The 22,910-nt window shown below is 42.3% G+C and overlaps 1 protein-coding gene across 5 annotated transcripts in view; it reads right to left on the minus strand.

Moving 5' to 3' along the window:
• Positions 1 to 8,674: 8,674 nt before the first annotated feature.
• Positions 8,675 to 22,910, minus strand: part of glra4a (glycine receptor, alpha 4a) — a 57,804-nt gene continuing 43,568 nt past the window's right edge. Inside the window, exons 5-10 of one of the 5 annotated variants that reach the window (XM_043704302.1) lie at positions 21,531 to 21,613; positions 21,007 to 21,144; positions 18,889 to 19,103; positions 15,865 to 16,014; positions 12,601 to 12,711; positions 8,675 to 11,047 (exon numbers count right to left, since the gene is read on the minus strand). In XM_043704302.1, coding sequence (XP_043560237.1) covers positions 10,766 to 11,047; positions 12,601 to 12,711; positions 15,865 to 16,014; positions 18,889 to 19,103; positions 21,007 to 21,144; positions 21,531 to 21,613 — 979 coding nt within the window. In that variant the 3' untranslated portion in view covers positions 8,675 to 10,765. Of the gene's footprint in view, positions 11,114 to 12,600; positions 12,712 to 15,864; positions 16,015 to 18,888; positions 19,104 to 21,006; positions 21,145 to 21,530; positions 21,614 to 22,910 lie in introns of all 5 variants that reach the window. The other 4 variants (XM_043704300.1, XM_043704305.1, XM_043704304.1 and 1 more) reach the window with 4 other exon arrangements.

Here is a 22,910-nt window from a genome sequence, read left to right on the forward strand (position 1 = left end):
CTATTTCTGATTTCAGCCCATACTACCTCCAAAGGCAGATCCCCCTCGAACTGCCTTTCTGCAGCCGTTATACCATTTCTAATTAGCAACGCCACCCCCTCTCCTTTTTTACCACCCTCCCTAATCTTACTGAAACATCTGTAACCAGGAACCTCCAACAACCATTCCTGTCCCTCTTCTATCCACGTTTTCATGATGGCCACAACATCGTAGTCCCAAGTACCGATCCACGCCTTAAGTTCATCCACCTTATTTCTGATACTCCTTGCATTAAAATATACACATTTGAGCCCATCTCTGTGTCCGCAAGTACTCCCTGTCAGTGCTACCTTCTCCACAGCCTCCCTACATTCTTGGACATCCTGAAAAACAGCTAACCTACATGCTGGACTACAAGTCCGGATCCCATCCCCCTGCCAAATTAGTTTAAACCCCCCTGAAGAGTGCTAGCAAACCTACCTCCCAGGATATTGGTGCCCTTCTGGTTCAGGTGCAATCCGTCAAATATATATTTCCCTCCCCACCCCATCCACTTTCCGCAAAGACCGTTCCCTCCGTGACTACCTGGTCAGGTCCACGCCCCCCAACAAACCACTCTCCCATCCTGGCAACTTCCCCTGCCACTGCAGTGATTGCAAAACCAGCACCCACACCTCCTCCCTCACCTCCATCCAAGGCCCCAAAGTTTCACCTGCACATCCACCAATGTCATTTATTCCATCCGTTACTCCTGACATGGTATCCTTTACATTGGGGAGACTGGACACCTCCTCGCACAGCACTTTAGGGAACATCTCCGGGACACCCGCACCAATCAACCCCACTGCCCTGTGGCCCAACATTTCAACTTCTCCTCCCACTCTGCCCAGGACATGCAGGTCCTGGGCCTCCTCCACCGTCATTCCCTCACTACCCGATGCCTGGAGGAAGAATGCCTCATCTTCTGCCTCGGAACCCTTCAACCCCAGAGCATCAATGTGGACTTCACCAATTTCCTCATTTCCACTCCCCCCACCTTACCCCCAGCTCCAACCTTTCAGCTCAGCACCATCCTCATGACCTGTCCTATCTGGCAATCTTCCGTCCCACCTATCCGCTCCAGCCTCCTCTCTGCCCTATCACCTTCATCCCCACCCTCCATTCACCTACTGCACTCTCAGCAACCTTCTCCCCAGCCCCACCTCCTTCCCATTTATCTCTCCACCTTGGAGGCTCCCAGCCTCAAAGGCTCCTGCCCGAAGTGTCGATTTTCCAGCTCCTCAGATGCTGCCGGAGCTGCTGTGCTTTTCCAGCGCCACTAATCTTGACTCTGATCTCCAGCATCTGCAGTTTTCACTTTCGCCTAGGTGAGAGACAAGATCTTTTTCCCAGTGTAGGGGCGTCTAAAACTCGAGGTCATAGGTTTAGGGTGAGAGGGGAAAGATATAAAAGGGACTAAGGGGTGACTTTTTCACACAGAGGGTGATGCATGTCTGGAATGAGCTGCCAGAGGAAGTGGTGGAGTCTGGTACAATTACAGCATTTAGAAGGCATCTGGATGGGTATACGGATAGGAAGGGTTTAGAAGGATGTGGCAAATGGAATGAGATTAATTTAGGGTCTCTGGTCGGCATGGATAAGTTGGATTGAAGGGTCTGTTTTCATGCTGTACAACTCCAAGATTCTATGATTTTATGGACTGTACTAAATAAGTTTGGGGAGTTACAGAAGCAGATTGCAATATGTAATTATGATGTGGTAGCAGTAATGAGGCCAAGACTGTTAAATATTCCTGGTACAAGTTGTTTGGGAAAGATAGAAAATGAAGGAAAGGAGGAGGAATTTGGTTAAGGAGAACATTATAGTGCTGGAGAAGAAAGATATTTGAGAGGGTTCAAGGATGGAATCAATTTGATTAATGTTTTAGAATAAAATGGTTGCAATTAATTGCTTGCTGTAGTCAACAGGTCATCAACATGTGAAAAGGGGTACAAATCTGCAGGGAAATTACAGAGAAAATTACAGAGCATTTTACAGAAGTTATAATGGGGACTTTAATTATGCAAATATAGACTGGGATGTTGGTAGTGTAAGAGACATCTGCAGTACTCACTTTCTCCAAAGAGACATCAAGGGTAAGTGTTCCTGGATCATGTTAGGGAGAGTTAGGGAGAGCCATATTGTCCAGTTTGACAAGAAAGGATTGCTGGATCTAGGTTCTTTGAAATGAGGTGGGCTAAATGGATCAAGTGACAATGGGCGATCATTTTGGAGGCAGTGAGCATTGTATTGTAAGGTTCAGGTTGGTGGTGGAGAATGACAAGCATCAATTCAGAGTGAGAAGAATTTGGTGGAGAGCTGACTTTAATGGGGCACGAGCAGACCTGGAATAAAAGGTTGGTGGGAAAATATTAACTGAGCCATGGGCTACCTTCAAATGCCAGATGGCTCGGGTATCATTTAGGTATATTCTCTCAAATGGAAAAGGAGGATAAACAAATCATGAGTTCCCTGAATGTCAAAGGAAGTAGAAAGTAACATTAGAAATAAATGATGTGCTTGCAAGATGCGTAAGGTGGAAAATGCAACAGAGAATTAGCAGGAATACCAAAGGTTTAAGGGAAAATGGATAAAACAAATAAGAGAGCAAAGAGAAATTATGAGAAGAGACTGGCATCAAACAAGTAGAGAAATCCCAAAGACGTCTATAAGCTTAAAACCAGCAAGAGAGTGATTAAAGAAGGTCCCATCAGGGACCAAAAGTAGAATGTATCGATAAAGGCAGGGGACATTGCTGAGGTATTAAATGAATATTTTGTATCTGCCTTTTCAAAAGAGGAGGATGCTGTCTAGGTCATAGTGATAGAGGAAGAAATTCTATTACTAGAAGGATTTAAAATTAATAAGGAAAAAGAGTTGGATAGAGTATTAGTACTTAAAGTTAATGAGACACTGGGACTGGGTGAGATGCATTGAGATGTAAGGAAGTGAGGGTATAAATTACAAGGGCACTGGTTACAGTCTTTCCTGGACCGAGGTGCCAGAAAACTAGAGAATCGTAAGCATTATTACTACCTCATTCAAGAAAGATTACAAGAAAACTCCAGCAATTACAGACCAGTCAGTTTAACTTCAGTGGTGGGAAACTTCTAGAAACAATTATTCAGGATTGAATTAATAATCACATGGAAAAAGGTGGATCGATTAGGAAATGTCAGCATGGATTTCTAAAGGGGAAATTATGTTTATCCAACTTGCTGGAGTTTTTTTTTGAAGCGGTAACAGAAAGACTCAATGAGGATAACATTGATGATAGGCTTTACAAGGATTTCTGGAAAATGTAAAGAAAGTTACAAGTCATGGTAAAATAGGGACAATAGCAACAGGAATACAAAATTGTCTGAATGACAGGAAACAGAGTTGTGGTCAATGAATATTTTCGAGGCTATAGGAAGGTCTATTGTGGAGTTCCCCAGGGGCCAGTACAGGGACCCTTTCTTTTCCTGATATATATTAATGATCTGGATCTTGGTTGAAGTGGGCAATTTCAAAATCTGCAGATGACACAAAACTTGTATTATATCACATTGTAAATTGTGAGGATGACAGTGTGGAACTCCAAAAGGATGTTGACATGTTGGTGAAGTGGTTGGGTAGGTGAGAAATGAGGTTCAATGCAGGGAAATGTTGCTCAGAAGAACATTGTAAGGCATTAAATTTAGAGGTCCAATTCTAAAGGGGGAGCAGGAGTGGCAGGACCTCGGTTATATGTGCTCAGATCATTGAAGGTGACAGCATAAATGGACAGAGCAGTAAATAAAGAACAGTGTCCATGTCTTTATTATTACATTCGAGTACATGAGCAAGTAGGTGATGTTGAACTTGTGCAAGTCACATGTTAGATCTCAGATGGAGTATTTTGTACAGTTGTGTGCACCACATTATAGAAAAGATGTGAATCCATTGGAGAGAGTGCAGAAGCGATTTACAAGAATAGTTCCAGGAGAAAGAAACTTCAGTTATGGTGATAGACTGAAGTATGTGGGACTGTTCTCCTTAAAGAGGAAACTGAGAGGAGATTTGAAGGATACTTTCAAAATGACGAGTGGGCTGGACAGAGTAGCCAGGGAGAAGCTTAAAAAAGAGAAAGGAATGAGAAGTCATAGATTCAAAGTGATACACAAATGAAGAAGAGTGATTGAGAAAACATTTTTCACACAGCGAGTAGTTGGTGTATGGAATGCACTGCCTGGAAATGTGATGGAGGCAGGTTCAATGGAGGCGTTCAAGAGGGGATCGGATGATTATTTTGATAGAAACAGTGTGCAAGGATATGGTGCATAAACAGGAATTAGACTAGATACTAGAACTAGTGCAGGCTATTGATGGGCTGAGTTAACTTTCTTTGCGATTCTGTGATCAACCAACTGGTGGACATGGTGCTGTTTGTCACTGTGCTACATCAGTCTTGTGTCTATGCCAGCTATCTGCCAAACACATGGCTACTTGTTTGAAACACATGCAATGTTTCAAAGTCTGAGGGAGAATAGACCTCAGTTAAGTCTGGGGGAGCACATTTCAGAAAGGGGGTCCCGGCACAGTGAGTGAAGGTATCGTATCTGATTCCAGTCCAGGGGACCGGTCCCATTTAGTCAGCCACTCTGGGTGCTTCGGGTCATGGAGTCTCTACCTTTACAGTCCAGCACTCAAGGGGCTGCTTAACTTCCTTCCATGCTATGAAAGCAGGTTCTATATTCTTTCCACTCACTATGAGCAAAAGGGATGAGAAAATTGTCAAACATATTTTATATGCACAACTTTGTAAGATTTACTCATACAATATCCAGAGTCATCCTTGTTTCAAATACTGAAATCTACCCGTGAAAGTAGGCAGCAGAAGATTTGCAAAGATTTACCAAGGGTTGACTGTAAATCCATACTTTTGCTCAAACATTAGTTTCCACCCTTTTCTGTCCAAAGCCAATCCTGCACTGGGAAAGAACATAGCTCTTTCATTTTTAAAGATCCTCCATCAAATCATCCATTTAATCTACTGAACAAAGTAACAATTCAAAGTGCATCAAAGTGCATCAACAACACTTGAACTGGCATTCAGAAACACAAATCAATTTCACATTGATCATTTCAACAACTCAATCACATCGACAGGTCTAATAAGAACCCAGCTCTTTATTAATTCAGACACCATGAGCAGTGTGAAAACCCAGCTCTCTGTTTTTAATCAATCTGTTCAAATATATTATGACATGTCTGGGGAGAACGGGACTCAAACCTAAATTGCCTGTCCCAAAGTAACAGCCCAGCTTTTATTCTTTTTTAAAATCTTTATTAACCTATTTTTCTAATCAAACTGTGCAGAGATGTTATTATATACATTTGGAACAGGTGGGACTTGAATCTTGGCATGAGATGTGGACTTTACCACTGCACCATAGAAGGTACCCTTTTGTTCTTCTTTATACTTAGCACAAAAAGCACTCAATTAAGCAATGAAACAATTAGCAATTAACAAGCACTGCCCCCACCAGGGGGACTGCAACAATTGCAACTGCAGCGAGCCCCTGATATGAGATCCATGCCAAATTTGGCAGGATGTGAAGTCTAAACCGGCAGTTACAAACCTCAAACTGGAGAAACCCGAGAAATTGGGACAGTGGTGAAACAGTTCATGTGTCAGGCACTGTGAGATATCGAAACTGACCCAACGTCCCCATTTCCTGAAGGGAACAGACGAGAGCTGAGGAATAACCCACTCCATGACCTCTTGATTCAGAGAGAGAGAAAAAAACATTAACAATATAATCAAAATAAATGATCCATTTTAAAACTAAATACCCTCCTGCTGCAGGATATCGTTGAATTGATCACTGTGAGCTAGATCATTTTAATCAGAGGCACAAGCACGTTTATGGCAGAGATGTTTAATCTGGAAATTGAATATACAAGAAAACGTGGCACAGAAAAGGTCAGAAATAGCTTCATGGACAAAAAGGCTGAAGCCAGTGTGAATAATACAGACACAAATAGTCGGTGCTGGCAGGGGAATCAGGTTCTGTTACTCAGTGAGCATCTAGTAGTATGTGCTAAACAAACAGTGCAATTATAAGATTACAGTCTGACTGGGGGAAAAGAAGGTGGGCCTCTGGCAATACTGAGGTTTCAACTTCATTCCAAGACGGTGGTGTTTCCGTCCACTGCTTTCATTATAGATCACACACACACCCATTTGTCCAGACACATTCACACACACCTACACGCTTGTGGAAATGCACCAATGCATGATCTTGTACATATGCACACATATGTACATAGACACGCGTGTACAATTGTGCACACGTATACACAGTTGCACGCACATACAAATGCATATAATTACAGACAGTGTCATTTGCCAAAATCAAGAGTTGGGAAAAACAGGATGATGCATTTCCCAATCACCTGGTGTAGCTCCAGTGGGAGATTAATCTGTATCTAACCTATGCTGGCTGTAAATACAGTGCCTCTCTGTGTTCTGACTACGTCAGTATTTGAAATCAGATTCCTGCATGGTCAAGATGGTGATGCAGACATTAATCTCAATTTGAGATCAAGTCATCAGTTATAAACATTACGTTATTGGATGATGATGCCAGGATCTTCCAATAAGACGTGACATCCTAAGCTCTCCCAGTCACTTACTGATGGCCCATCTATTTCATTTTTTAAAACAGAATTTTTTTCTTCGTGAAATGCTGCCAAAACCCTTTTCAAAGTAAACCTGAATACTATTTTATTAACTTATTCTAGAGATTAAAATTGGAAAAGAGCACTGAAGATAGGGCATGAGGTTAATTTTCTCAGGAGGCTCGTGAAGTGGGACAGAGAGGTAGGGAGCTGCGGCAGTATGCAAAAAGTTTTTGATATTGAACCTAGCCAGTTTACTGATCTGCTAATACAGTATTGAGAAAAGAAAGTGAGACTGGGACAAGATGTTTGTGCCCTCTGTTCTACACAGAGCACATCTCACAATTTTAAAATTAGAGATGGGTTATTCAGGGACAAGGTCGGAAAGCATCTTTTTGTTTACATTCTGGAACCCGGTCACCAAAATCTGGATGGTCAAGGGTCAACTGAAGTCTTCAAGACTGAGACTGTTAGCTTCTTGCTGGCTGATGGTATCAGGAAAATGGAGTTAAAGTACAGAACAAGTACAGTGTGAAAGAATGGAAAACAGGTCCAATGGGTTAAAGATCTTCTTTTCCTCCTCTCAGAGGATTTATGAATTCTATGATTAGTTAGTTCAGTCTCTTTAATAGAGGAGAAACAGGGTCAAAGTTCAAATATGCACATTCGGTAGAGATATATTCCATCTCTTTCTATCCACATCTAAGGATTCCATCCTAAGAATCTTTTGCCAGTGTAGACTTACTAAACACATTTTCCATTGAGAATTTTCCTGTTGACATTTAGAATGGAAAGCTCTTATGTCAATAAGTCACAGTGTCATTAGATGTTCTTGCACATGGAGGCGTTGTAGCCACACTACTGACTGGAAGGTATTTATTTTTGGATGTAAATGACGTTGGCTAGGCATCATTTCTTGCCCATGCTGAATTGCCCCAGAGAAGGTGGTAGCAAGCTGCGTTCTGGAAATCTCTGCAGTAGAGATACCTGAGTGAAAGTGAGGACTGCAGATACTGGAGGTCAGAGTCGAGAGTGTGGTGCTGGAAAAGCACAGCAGGTCAGGCAGCATCCAAAGAGCAAGAGAATCGATGTTTCGGGCATAAGCCTTTCATCAGGATGTAGGGATACCTGACCTGCGTCTGGAAGGGAATTCCAGCATTTTCTCAGAAAAGGCCGAAGCATTAGCAGCAATCTTTAGCCAGTAGTGCTCAGTGGATGATGCATCACTGAGGCCCCCAACATTACACATTCAATCTCCAGCCAATTCGATTCACTCCACATGCTATCAACAAATAGCTGAAGATACTGGATACTGCAAAGGCTATAGGACCTGACAACGTTCTGGCAAAATTCCTGAAGACCTGTATTCCAGAAATTGCTGCATTTCTCGCCAAGCTGTTCCAGTACAGTTACAACACTGGCATATACCCGATAATGTGAGAAATTGCCTAGGTATGTCCTGTACGCAAACAGCAGGACAAATCCAAACATCCAGTTACCGCCCCATCAGTGTACTCTCGATCATGAGTAAAGTGATGGAAGGTGTTGTCAACAATGCTATTAAGCAACACATGTTTAGCAACGTCCTACTCACAGATGTCCAGTCTGAGTTCTGCAAGGGCCACTACTAACAGTTGTTGGTGACACTTATGTGGTACATTCTAACTCCCTAACCTCAATTTAACAGGAGATTACATTTGGATTTGATTTCCTGTGTTCAGGGACACAAATGAATAAATAGCTACAGGTCTACAGCAGGTATCATATTTTAAAAGATATTTGTCAAAAACCATCTCTTGCTGGTTTTGGAAAACACTTATACTGCTAAGAAATAAACTCTGGCCTACTTCGGCTGTAACAGGGAGCAGTTTTGTCAACAAATAAAGAAGTCTCCAAGTCAATAGATGTGAAGGGAGACCACAGCAAGTCAGGGAGTATTGGAGGAGCTGGACAGTCAACATTTTGGGCCTAAATCCTTCATCAGGTCTGAAATGTTGACTTTACTGCTCCTTGGATGCTGCCTGACCTGCTGTGCCTTTCCAGCTCACATTTTATCAATGCTGATTTCCAGCATCTGCAGTCCTTTCTGTCTCCAAAGAACTTTCCAAGCTGTTTGGAAGAGGAAATGGTGTGGCATTGTGGTAATATCTATGTAATACAGTAATACATAACCTAAGGTTAATGATTGGAGACATAAGTTTGAATCCTGCTATTGAAATTCAAATTCAATAAAAAGCTACCTTAAATAGTGACTGTGTAATCACTGTTGCTTGTTGTTAAGCTCTCATCTGGTTCACTATTTCTGCTTTCAGGAAGGAAATCTGTGGTCTTGGCCTGGCATATATGTGACTCCAGACCGACAGCAATATGGTTGACCCTTAACTGCCCTTTGGGTGATGAAGCAGTGATGTCCCATGAAGGGATTTTTGAAAGAAACTTTTTGTAGGCATGTACTGATTACATAATCCATAGCCCCTGTGAACTCTGTAGAGTTATACAGGAAGACAGTGTAAAATCACATGGATTGCACATTTCATAAAGTGGTCTCTTCATAGCTTAAAGTAATTCAGACAGGGAGGATATTGATGATTTCCACTCAGGGAGGATCTGAAAAGTAGTGAAGAGGTTCTCAGGTGTATTTCATGCTTAATAATAATAATGTTGTACAAGACATTTGTTAAACTTCAGCTGAACTTTTATGTTTCATAGTGAAGATATAAATGCATTGGAAAGAGTGCAGAAGCAATTTACAAAAATGCATCCCTGAATAAGAAACTTCAGTGATGAGGATAGATTGAAGAAATTTGGACTGTTCTTTTTGAAGGGAATGCTGAGAGGAGATATAATTTCATGTTTTCAAAATCTTCCTTGGCTGGACAACATAATCTGTTCCCACTCATAAAATGATCAAGCATGAGAGGGCAAAGATGTGCAAATCAAGCAGGGGTGATGTGAGAAAAAAACCCATTCCCACTTAGCGATTAGTTAGGATGTGAAATGCACTGTTGAGAAATATGGTGGTGATTGGTTCAATTGAAGCATTCAAGAGGGCATTGGATAGTTATCTTCATCAAAATAATGTGCAAGGGCATGGAGAAAAAGCAGGAAATTGCCACAAGCTAATCATACTCATTTAATGAGCTAGTGTGGGCACGATTGGCCGAATGGCGTCTTCCTACGCCATAAACCTTTCATGATTTGTTAAGGAACGTGCAAGTGTTTTTGTGGTCACAGATGTAAATCCAGGATGGTGAGTTGCCTCCCTTCCACTGGTAACTAGTGAATGGCTGCAGAGGTGGGAAAATTAGGCCCTTGGTGTCAGGTCCTTGGTACCTTTGGTACCAGTGACATCACTCGAAAAAAAAAGAGAGTTTGCAGAGGAAATAGTCAGGCCTATAAGAAGTAATGCTTTTCAGTTTATCCTTGGTGTCACACCTTAGGCTAGGAGGTCAATGCAGAGGAATGGCTGAAGAGATGGTACAAGAGCGACAGCTTTCGCTTCCCGGAACACAGGGATCAGTTGTGCTGAGGGCTGGACAGATTGTATCAATATCTTGACAGGGTGATTTGATAGTTTAACCTTGGGTAAGTACCAGAAGGGAAATAGTGTGCAAGAGTACAGTTTCCATACTGTAGATAACCTAATCTAAAATCTAAAATAGAGTACAGGAAAAACAGGGAAATGGGTCTAGTTAAATTGCTCCTGCGGAGGGCTGACAAGGACTCAATGGGTTGAAGAGCCTTTTTCTGTGCTGGAACCAATCCCGAAACAGGAATGTCGCTTATGGATTGTCATAAGAATAACTGGGTACACTGTAGGCCAGGGACACAATGTGATCAATGTACCTGACTTTCTCTTTAGACACAGCATAGTTGGATGCAGTATGATGGACCAACAGGAAAAGAGACAGACCATTCTTGTTACTTGGTGTGTGTGTGTACGCGCATATAAAACAGTGTATTTATGTGTTGCGTCTGTGTAATTTGTGTGTATCACTGCATGTGCATGCATGTATGTATGTCTCCATGTGTGTCTTCACCCTGTCTGACTGTATGTATTTGTGTAGCAAATTGCTTCAGCAATAAATTCACCGGCACTGATTTAAACCTCATGGATATCCCGATGACGGATGATTCTATATGTGAGCCAGTAAAAAATATTAAATACAAGAAATGTGAGTGGAAAGACGGCACGGGATATCCTGTCAATCTGTTTTGCTCTGTCCAAAAACTTCTGTCGGATGGACTCTGTGTCTCTGGGTGGGGGAGGTTGAGAGTTGAATGGGCTGGTCCCGTCCAGCTCCACATTGTCCTTCATTGGCACACAATGCCCCAGGCCATAGCCACGGAAGTAGAAACGGCTGTCCCTCTGCTGGTCCTCTTCCTGCTGTTTGCAAACAAAGCAAGAAACCTCCATCAGGAGACTGACTGTGATTCATTCGTCATTGCTCTGTATCAAACAAAGAGTAGGAACTTAGTACCAGTTATATGCTCTTTCACTGGAATGGACATTCAGTCCTAGGTTAGTCATGTCTTTCTCTTTCTATACTGGTTATCCATCTCTCTTTAGAATGGATACAATCCCAGTTTTGTCTTCACTCTCTCTGGGGTGGTTTCTCACTCTGAATTTAACCTCTCTCTCTCCCTCTCTCCATTCACTTGATCCTGACTTTGTCCTGTCTCTGTCTCTCTCTAATATGATTGTTCCATTCTGATTTTGTTCTCACACCCTCTCTCTCTATGCTGGTCATTCAGTCCTGGCTTTATCTTCTCTCTCACTCTTTCGGCCTATGAATTAGTCCTGACTTTGTCCTCTCTCACTCTGAACTCATCACTCAGTCCTGACTTTGTCCTCTCTCACTCTGAACTCATCACTCAGTTCTGACTTTGTTCTCTCTCTCTCTCTCTATCCCTCTATCACTCAGTCCTGACTTTGTCCTCTTTCTCTCTCTCTCTCTCTCTGGGCTCATCACTCAGTCCAGACTTTATCCTCTCTCTCTCTCTCTGGGCTCATCACTCAGTCCTGACTTTGTCCTCTTTCTCTCTCTAAACTCATCACTCAGTCCTGATTTTGTCCACTCTCTCTCTCTCTGAACTCATCACTCAGTCATGATTTTGTCCTCTCTCTCTCTCTCCCTCAACTCATGACTTAGTCCTGACTTTATCCTCTCTCTGAACTCATCACTCAGTCCTGACTTTGTCCTCTCTCTCTCTCTCTCTGGGCTCATCACTCAGTCCTGACTTTGTCCTCTCTCTCTCTCTTTCTCTCCCTCTGGGCTCATCACTCAGTCCTGATTTTGTCCTCTCTCTCTCTGAAGTCATCACTCAGTCCTGACTTTGTCCTCTCTCTCTCTCTCTCTCTCTCTCTCTCTCTCACTCTCTCTGGGCTCATCACTCAGTCCTGACTTTGTCCTCTCCCTCTATGGGCTCATGGCTCAGCCTGACCTTATCCTCTCCCTCTCTTTTTAAACTGGTCATACCATCCTGTTCTTGTCCTCTATCTCTGATGAGCTCACACTGTCTTGTTTTGGCTTTCTTTCACCCCATCCCCAAATGTTCATGGTGCATGAATTGCTCTTGAAGTTGTTAACTGAAGCTAAGGAAATATCACAATGTTACAGCCAGTCTGCCATTATTTGCAAGCATAGAACGAATAATGTAGGAGAGTCCTCTCGACTCAAAATGTTAGCTTGCTCTCTCTCCATGGATGCTGCCTGGCTTGCTATGATTTCTAGCGTTTTTCATTTTCAGTTTTAGAACTAATAATGCCTATTCAAATCCTTCCCCAGCCTGTTCAATACAGTGAGTTGGGCTATTTCCTACGATGGTATGCTTTCAGTTTCATAGCATGCACAACATGCAAAATATGATCCAGGAGGTCCTCCCGAAAGTCATGGTTCACAGACGCACGTCACAAATGCAACACCATGAGTTTACCCTGAAGCCTAGGTTGCAGAACTGAGTCAGAGTCCCAAAGGTTGGCTCCCTGCTCCTCAGACCATACTCAGGCCCCAGCGAATCACCACTTTCGGTTCGGTGAACTAGTCCCTGCCGTAGACGCAGCCCAGCGGAAACAAAAGAAGAGAAAGTGGCAATGAAAAGAACCAAATGGGACAATGCAAATTAGGCTGTACATTTCCACCCAAACAAGGAGTGGATTTCAATGAAGCACAGCTCATTGAACACCGTTAAGTGAACTGCCCCTTAATCTGAAACACTAAAAGAGAGACATTTGCATGCATCTGGTTTGATTCTTTTATGTGTTCAACTTGCTGAGTCCAGGCTACATGGGAGCATACAATTTGAGTAGAGTATATCTTAGTGAACTGCTACTGAATCCTTTGGCCACTGGTCAGACACCACACAAGAGGAAGTTCACGGCCTGGCACTGTGCAGAATTTCACCAATAACGGGCCAGATTCTGTTGAAAATATTATGGCGTTTGAAAGAGACAAGCTATTAATGATGTCAAAATTGGCCAAAATCTTACAGCAAAATGGACAATTACGACAAATTGCAGCTGCTTTGCACTATTCTGGCATTACCGTCAGAATAAAAAAGAAACTATCTTGTGTTGCATTTCATAGTGATTTTCATGAAAATGCAGCATTTTTACATTACGTATTAATTAATTGTGCCTCAGAAAGATAAATCTAGTAACTAACAGGGTAAGTATTTTTAACTGTTTGAAGATTGTCTCTCTGTCTTTCTACCGAGAAAGTGAAAAGTTATAATGGCGGAATCACGATTCTCCATCTTTTAACCTGTTTTATTCCCCCAGAGTACAGTGGAAGCTGAGACACTGGGACACAGTTAAGGAGAAGATAGATTTTTACCTAGTAATGGGTTAAAGGAATTGGCAGAAAAGTGAAATTGAGGCTGAGATGAAATCAGCCGTGATCGTATTAAATGGTGGAACAGACTCGAGGGGCTGAATTGCTTAATCCTGCTCCAGGTTCCTATGTTCTTATATTATAAATTCAGCTCCAATTACAGTGCAACATAGTCACAAAGGATCACTGATCGATATTGTGATGAGTAAATTGTCCTGTTTGCTGAACAGTGCAGCAAGGTGTATTTAGCACCATGACTGATGGGTCCAAATAAGGATCATTTAGTTGGACTGAATACTATCTTACTGGCAGCACTGATGAATTATGGGTTAATTCAGTGGTACATACTTCTAAAATTAAAATGTTACCACTAATAACAACGACTTATAATTAGAACACCTTAAACATGTCCCAGTCTTTCACAACCTAACCAAACAAAGTCTAACACCAGGCCAAATAACACAATGGTAAGTGAGGTGACCAAAAGCTAGATTTTAAGGAGCTTCTTAAAGTAGGAGAGTGAAAGTAGACAGATGAAGAGGTTTCAGTTCCAGAGCTTAGGACCCAGACAGCTGAAACGACAGTTAAAATCAGGAATGCCTGAGAGACTAGATATGGAGGACTACAAATTTCTCAGAGGGCTATGGGGCTAGAGGAGATAGAGGGATTGGAAAAGAAGGATGAGAATTTTAAAGGAAAGCAATGCCCTATATTTCCACAGAGCTGTTGCAAGCCACCCAATAAGACAGGCTAAAGAGAGGGCCTGAGGAACGGTCAAAAAGTTGGAGAAAGATAGAGGACGTCAGGAGATTCTGAAACTCAGGAGCAAGAAAACAAACTTTCGAAGGGAAGCTACAAAAGGAGTGTACTGGAGTGGGAAGCATAGGAACTAATGAATTCCTGCCATGTTACTCTTCGTTTTGTGTAGAATTACATAATATTCCCAGCAGTGCACCTTGCGCCCAATTGGTCTGTGCTGGTATTTATGCCCCACAAGAGCTTCCGCCCACTCTATTTCATTACACCCAACCGAAATATCCATCCCATCCTTTCTGCTTTTATATGATGGGCTAAATGGCCTCACTCTGCACGGTAACACTTTGTGATTCTGTGATTCCTGAAAAGCATCAAAGCTATTTTCTCGATGTCTCAATGTGGTGAAAAATTCCACATTCTAGCCACTCTCTGGTCATAGGGTCACAGAGATATACAGCAGGGAACCAGACCCTTCGGTCCAACCTAATATCCCAATCCAATCTTGTCCCACCTGCCAGCACCCGGCCCATATCCCTCCAAACCGTTCCTATTCATTTACCCATCCAGATGCCTTTTAGATTTTTGCAACTGTACCAGCCTCCACCACTTCCTCTGACAGCTCATTCCATACACGTACCACCCTCTGTGTGAAATATTGTCCTTTAGGTCCCTTTTATATCTTCTCCCTCTCACCCTAAACCTATGTCCTCTAGTTCTGGACTCCCCCACCCCAGGGAAATGGCTATTTGTCCTAAACATGCCCCTTATGATTTTATAAACCTCGGTGAGGTCTCCCCTCAGCCTCCGACGCTCCAGGGAAAACAGGCCCAGCCTATTCAACCTCTCCCTTTCGCTCAAATCCTCCAACCCTGACAACATCCTTGTAAATCTTTTCTGAACCCTTTCAAGTTTCACAACATCCTTTTGATAGGAAGGAGACCGGAATTGTATGCAATATTCCAAAAGTGGCCTAACCAATGTCCTGTATAGCTGCAACATGTCCTCCCAACTCCTGTATTCAATACTCTGACCAATAAAGGAAAGCATACCAAACACCTTCTTCATTATCCTATCTACCCGCGGCTCTACTTTCAGGGAGCTATGAACCTGCACTCCAAGGTGAAGAGGGATCTCCTGGCCTTCTTATTTGAGTTAGGTGCTGTCTGTTTCATGCTTACAGCCATTCACTTGGACTGTCACCACAACAGAAACCACTTTCTCTACCGCTATGCCACAAAAATAAAATCCCTTTTCAAAACCTTGGTTAGGTCACCTCCCAGACTAAGAAGTGTGGTCTAACCAAGGTTTAAACCTCTATTTTTGAATTTTATTCCTTTTAACCATGAATAGCCTGACTTGATGTTCGATGGTCTTGCTAACCTGAATCACTTCTACTCTGAAAGGTCAGTCATTGAGCTTGATAAAATTCTACAGATCAGAATCATCAAAGGACTTGGGGATACTGGTGCTGAAATATAACAGTTTTGATTTAATTCAATCTGAAGGGCTTGAATGGCCTGCTCATCTAGCTAATGATTTGAGTATCTGGACCACTCTGCTCCACTAACCCACCATGGATTTTATGATTGTAGCAGACTGATTTTTGACTTACAATCTGTCTTCGCCTCTGCTTTTTCCGAAGCCGCATGAATTCCTTGTGTTGTCGGGATACAAAATTGACCGCTGCATATTCAAGTAGTGCGGCAAAGACATATAGGAGGCAGACAGCCATCCAAATATCGATGGCTTTAACATAGGAGACCTGTCAGAATAAAGACTGGGATTACTCACAGCCAACAACTGTTTCTGAAGAGAAAGCACTGAACAGCTAAACCAGTGCTGAGTGCAACAGGGTCAGCAAACATGTTTGGAAGATTTCTGATGTAGTTATTCATCAGGATGTGCACTGAACACATTTCATTTTGTTTGTTTTCATGAATATTTTCCTGAATGAAAGAATCAACTCTCCCCAGGAGACAATCTCATTATCTGGAACCTCAAACCACTCGGTTGGAATGGCCATTCTGTAGATGTGTGCTCAGACAATGTAGTTCATCATTAACTATGCCATTTATCCACCCCCCTCCACTACCAGGCGTGGGGACTGGGAAACCCACGTTACAAGCTCGGAGGCAGCAATGGCTGAATTGTCCATTCCCCCATACTCTACTTCTCCTCCCTTGCCCCTTGCCTCATATCACTCACCGTGTGGCAACAGTTTTCAGTCCTCAAAATTGTGTTACAGTGAAAAAGGTTTTCAATGCTCTGCTCTAATGGTCAATCATCATTGTGGCTGTACTCAGAGGTGTCAGTAGTGTGGGAGTGGGGCAGGATAGTGAAGTGGTAGGATGTGAGTCTCTATAAATGGGCTTTGAGAATGCCTGCTGCATCTCTGAAGTCAGAGGTCTACTGTACATGTGTGAACATTGCACTTTCCATCACACTTCAGGTAAAGTAAATGATGCAGAGAGCAACTTCCTGACTATCTTCCCCTGGGCAGCTAACAGATGTTTTATTTAAAACTATTTACAAAGCCAGGTTTGGGCAACACTTTAAGCAACTTGCCTCAAGGAGTTGCAAAGAAAGCAACCCTCTTGATTAGTAAGAAAGTAATATCCAAATCCCATTCTTTTCAAATGGTGTGGAGTGGGTACTATCTTTGAAATAAAGGAGTATTTGAATATAAAGGAATTAAGTTCAGTTCAATTAGCCTTGTCCTCACCACATTAAACACAATCCCAGTTTGGAGTGCAACAGAAAATCTCACGGCACAAGGATTTGGAGTGTCAGTGGATGTGGGAGGTGATGAGGAAATGTACAAAGGAGGCAGCAGGGCATTTAGGATGACTCTAATCTGGTGAAGCTACAACACAGGATGTGGTAAACAGCAGAAGTTACAAATGATCGACAGAGCTAATCTATCCCACAGTCAATGGATCAGATCTAAGCTCTGCAGTCCTGCTGAATCTTGTCATAAATAGCAGAGGACGGTTAAACAACTTACTGGAGAAGGAGACCACAAATATCCACATTCTCAATGATGGAAATATCCAGCACATCAGTGTAAAAGATAAGGTGATATATCTGAATCCATCTTCAGCCAGAAGGGCTGAGAGTATGATCAATCTTGGCTTCCTCTAAGGCTCCCAACACTACAGATACTAATCTTCAGCCAACTCAATTCACTCCATATGATATAAAGAAACTTTTGGAAGCACTGGACACTGCAAAGGCTATGGACCCTAATAACATTCCAGTAATAGTACTGAAGATTTGTGTTCCAAAACTTGCCGTTCTTCTGGCCAAGCTGTTCCAGTATAGTTACACACTGGCACCTAGCTAATAATATGGAAATATGGAAATATATGTTAGGTATATCCTGTACTCAAAAGGAGAACAAATCCAACCAGGCCAATTACCACCCCATCAATGTACTCTCGATCATCAATAAAGTGATGGAAGGGGTCAGCAAGTGTTACTTAGTAATAATCAGTTCAGCAATCTTCAGCTTACGCTGCCCCAGAACTACCAGACCCCTGACCTCACTGCAGTCTTGGTTCAAGAATGGACAAAAGAGCTGAACTCCAGAAAGTGAGGCAAGAGTGACAGCCCTTGACATTATGGCCACATTTGACCAAATATAGCACAAGAGATTGTGGTAAAATTGAGGTTGATAGAAAGTAGGGAAATTCTGTCCAGCTATACTTGGAGCCACACTTGGAAGTCAGTCAACTCAGCCTCAGGGCATCTCTGAAGACACTCCTCAGGATCATGACCGAAGCAAAATCATCTTTGGCCTAGAAGTGCAATGGAATACTCCTCACTTGCCTGAATGAGTGCAGCTTGAGCTATACGCAAGAAGCCTGACACTTAAGTAGCTGCTTGATTTGGTACCACATCCATCACCTTTAACACTTACTCCCTCCATAATCAATGCCCAGTAGCAGCAGAGTGTATTATCTACAAGTTGCACTGCACCAACTCACCAAGGTTCCTTAGACAACCATTTCCATCTAGGACACCACCACCTGAAGGTTCTGCTCCAAACCACTCATCATTTTGACTTAGGAAACTGTTCCTTCACTGTGGCTGGGTCAAAACCTGGAATTTCCTCCCAAACAGTATTGTGGGTCTACCTCCAGCACATTGACTGCAGCGGTTCAAGAAGGCAGCTCACCACCACCTTCGCAAGGACAGCTAGGAATGGATAGAAAATCCTGGCCTAGTGAGTAAAGAGCATGTTGCATGAATTAATAAAAAGTCACTAAAATCCAAATGGCAGCAATTCTCAATGTTAGCTTGCCATTGTCCCTTGAAATTTTTTCCCCTTCCGCTTTCTTGAAAGTCAAATTTGCAAAGGCATTCCCAAGGCTATTCAAACAGTCAACATTAAACATAGTTTATGATTGTGCTGGAAAAAGTGAAATACTTGCACTTCTACAGCGCTCTTTGTGACCTTGGGGTGCTCCAAAGTATCCCAGAACCAATGGAGTGTTTTTGAAGTGTAATCATTCTTGTAACACATGAAACTTAGGAAATAATTGGGGAACAGCAAAATACCAAACCAAGAAGCTGAATGATAAATGCAGCTGGTAGATTTCACCAGTGTGCTGTAGTTGTCTGGCCCTTTACTGACCTTTGGGAGTGAAGCCCTGGAACCTGAGCTCTGTGTCGTCATGGTGAGGACTGTGGTGATCCCAAGACCAACCCGTGCTGGTGCAGCATCCATATTGATCCAGAAAGAGACCCAGGATAGGATGACAATGAGGAGACTGGGTATGTACATCTGGATGAGGTAATAACCCATCTGCCTCTCCAAGTGGAACTTGACCTCAATGCAGGTGAACGTGCCTATAATGCAAAAGAAACAGACACATTGAGGGTTGAAGTATTTTCAAAGGTGAGGTAAACAGATTTTTAATCAATAAAGAAATCAGGGCCTATCAGGGAAAGGTAATTGAGGATTATCAGATGATCCATGATCTCAGTGAATGGCAAAGCTGACTCAATGGGCTGAATGACCTGTTTTTCCTTCTCCATCTTATGGTGTCAGGTAACACTACTCAATACTGATATGGTCCAGCTCACAGCTACCCTGCTAGATTCTTAATCTCCGGTGTAGGTCAATGATGATTACTAAAGATAAGTTACTGTCCCCTCAAAACACCTCACCATCGCAGCCATATTGCCCAGATTTTGTCTGCATTTTAAGTGTTTGCAATAGTTCCATAAAAAGCATCAAACTATCAGTCTGTGGAATCAGACATGGTAACAAGCACAAGTCATCAAGCAGCTAAAGTACGTAACCTGTCCCGGTTCAAGTTCACCTGAGAACTAATTTCTGAGAGTACAAGAAATGTCAGTCATCTGAAAATCGTTTACTTTGTAAAACCCTTACTTTAAAATTCCAAAGCCATCTAAGAAATTGCAGGCCTGCCACAAGGAACAGTGGAGATCATAACTCAGGGACGGAGATAATGGCACAACAAACGTTGTTTTAACTGGCAACTTATGACCTGGCACTCTCGATGAACTAGCAAAAGTGATATTCCTGAAATACCAGATGTTTACTGGACCGTCACGATCTGCACGATGTCCAAGTAGTCAGTTGAGGACACGAGTGAGATGGCTCTTTGCCAGTAAGTTTTTATTTAAGGCAAATTTGCATTATTATTTAAGTGATTTATGCTGTAATTAAAGTATAACAGTAATGTGTATACTCCATGCATTACATTTCTATTACTTAGTGTGTATTTCTACATTGATTATGTGGAACCCTTGATCAAGCAGAATATTTGATCACTTGTTAAACTCCTGGTCTCATATGTGCCAGTTAATAAAATGTTTGTTGTACATTCTGTAAAATTTTAACTGTCCACTTGTATGTAACTTTTGTGTGTATGAATATGTGTGAGAAAATGGGTGAATGAGATAATAAATTGAATTTTCAGTAAGTGTGAGAAGACATTAGCTACTTTTGTTTTAAACAAATGCTTGCTGCTAAAAATTCAATTGCGATCCCTGCTCCAAGGTAAGAAAAGATGAACCTCTGTCATGGAAAGCATACTGATCATGGACTATAAAAGGAACACATTCTTTCTGCCGAAGTTTTGGAATTGCATGGGACAGGCTAAACGAAGCAAAGGTCTTTGCTTGAGTCCAGCATCAGCCTTACGTAAGGTGGGGAACCATCTTTTCAAAGTATGCTCAGTTTAGCAGAATTTCATTTTACCTTGCTCAAAAACTGCATGAATCCATGTAAGATTCTGTAAATCTGTTTTTTTAGCTTAGAATCAGTCTGCCCATTGTGGTACAGACAGTCTCACACAGGGCACCTCACACCCTCAATACATTATCTGGGCTGACATGACACCAATTGTTAAAGTTCACTTGAGAATGTAACTTCTAAAAAGAAGTTTTGCGATTTACATATGAAAGAACTGAAACCGACATGGTCATTCTAAAAGATGAGAGACTTAACAAATAATCCAAGTCTTTTTCACTTACATCACACTGTAAACTTTTGCTATAAATTCTGTGTCTTACAACCTTTTACTCCACAAAAACAACTTGATGAAGGAGCAGCGCTCCGAAAGTTACTGTATCCAATTAAACCTGTTGGACTATAACCTGGTGTTGTGTGATTTTTAATTTTGTACACCCCAGTCCAACACCAGCATCTCCCAATCAGTTTAGCTCGAGAGACAATGCCCCTCCGTGGTGAATATCAGTTTCAGGGCCATGATCTGCTCACCTGTGTTGTAGTACTTGGTGCAATATCCCAGGTCTTTCTCATCATTCAGGATAAACTGTGGCAGTGTTAAACCCTCCGCTACCTGGACTGACTCCTTCCCCAGCCACTGGAATATCAAATCATTCATTGTGTAACCAACTGGAGCCAGAAAGACAGAGAGAGAGAGAGAGAGAGTGAATAAAATGCCAGGTGCAACTGCCCGGTCAAAATATGATAAGATGAGTGGCTATAAGAGGAGGAATTGTATATTTTATATCTTAGATCCATGCAGAGATGACAGTAGTTTATAGATATGCAGAAACTTCTATTTACAAGTTTTATACAATTCTTTAAAATATCTGCATCATCATTCCAGCTCAGCTTATCGTGGGTTCTACGATACCTGTTTACTTTGGTTGGAGTCAACACCTTGGCTTAACCAATCCAGCAGAGTGAGCATAGGGATTAGTTATCAAACTCACATTCTGAAGCACAGAACAATTGAACCATATTGAGGGTTGTCAGCCAGGATGTGGAGTACTCACAGCTTTCTAATTGCATGGCACATGTCTGGACATCCATGGGGAAATTCTTCAAGTCCATGGGGCATGAGAGGATTAATGTGAGCCTGCAAGGCAACAGAAAATACGTCACTGCATCAGAACGTTTGGGTTCTTGTTACGTTAACATCACAGTGAGTCCTCGGGTTAATAAATAAGGACAAAGCAAATGTTGCGGAGACAGAACCATTTTGGTATTGGGGGTCAAAGGTCAGGGGATAGAATGTGAGATTGCCTTCAGTCTCTGTAGAAAGGCTTGTAAGATACAAGAACATGTTCAAACAGAAAGAAGTTGCTTTACTTACACTTTTCACAGCCTAAGGATATCCAAAAGCACTGTATAATCAAAGTATTGTTTCAAATGTAGTCATCGAGTCATAGAGATGTACAGCATTGAAACAGACCCTTCGGTCCAACCCATCCATGCCGACTAGATATCCCAACCCAATCTAGTCCCACCTGCCAACACCCGGCCCATATCCCTCCAAACCTTTTCTATTCATATACCCATCCAAATGCCTCTTAAATGTTGCAATTGTACCAGCCTCCACCACATCCTCTGGCAGCTCATTCCATACACGTATCATAGTCACTGCTGTAATGAAAGAAGCATGGCAATTGATTGTTGTTACTGTGCCACCATAGTCATACCAGATCATAGACTGCTGTCTCACTGGAGAGAAACAACTGGTGGTGACTTAAGCTGAGGGCCATCATACCACAGGTGAGGGGAGAGGTTGAGAAGGACAGCTCTTCATGGTGACCTCAGTCGAAGATGGGAATTGAACCCATCCTTTTTGGTATCATGCTGCTTTGTGAACAACCATCCAGCCAAATGTGTTAAGCTGCCCTCTGCACTTGATTCAAACAGTGGCAACTTCTACAAACAACAATGAGCAGTTAAACTGGTTTAGGTATATAGGTTAATAAACAAATATCGACTCAGGAGGACGGGGTGAACTCCCTTGCCACGGGATCCTTAATATCAACCTGAGAGGACCAAAGGGACCTGGATTTGATATCTCAATGAGAAACCAGCAGTTACGACATTGCAGTGCTCCATCAGTCATGAAATGCCCAGCATGCAGTGCAGCATTCCATCAGCGGTGTACATTGGAATGTCAGTGATGTTGATCAGTCTAAGTCCCTGGCATGGGCCATAAGCCCATGTCCTCAGGTGATAGTACTAAAAGGTGTGGCGTAGGAGGCATAAACCTGTTTTGCAAAGCCCTCTCAAATACTTGATCCTCAAAAAGACTAATTTAATACAAACTGATAACCGATGAAAGAGCCACGTGTTAATTGGTCTCTTAGACTGGCAGCAGAGCACCTTCAATACATTAGCACCAACGCCTTGCATGAATA

Source organism: Chiloscyllium plagiosum, chromosome 15 (genome assembly GCF_004010195.1).
Source record: "Chiloscyllium plagiosum isolate BGI_BamShark_2017 chromosome 15, ASM401019v2, whole genome shotgun sequence".
In the NCBI taxonomy this organism is placed as follows: domain Eukaryota; kingdom Metazoa; phylum Chordata; class Chondrichthyes; order Orectolobiformes; family Hemiscylliidae; genus Chiloscyllium; species Chiloscyllium plagiosum.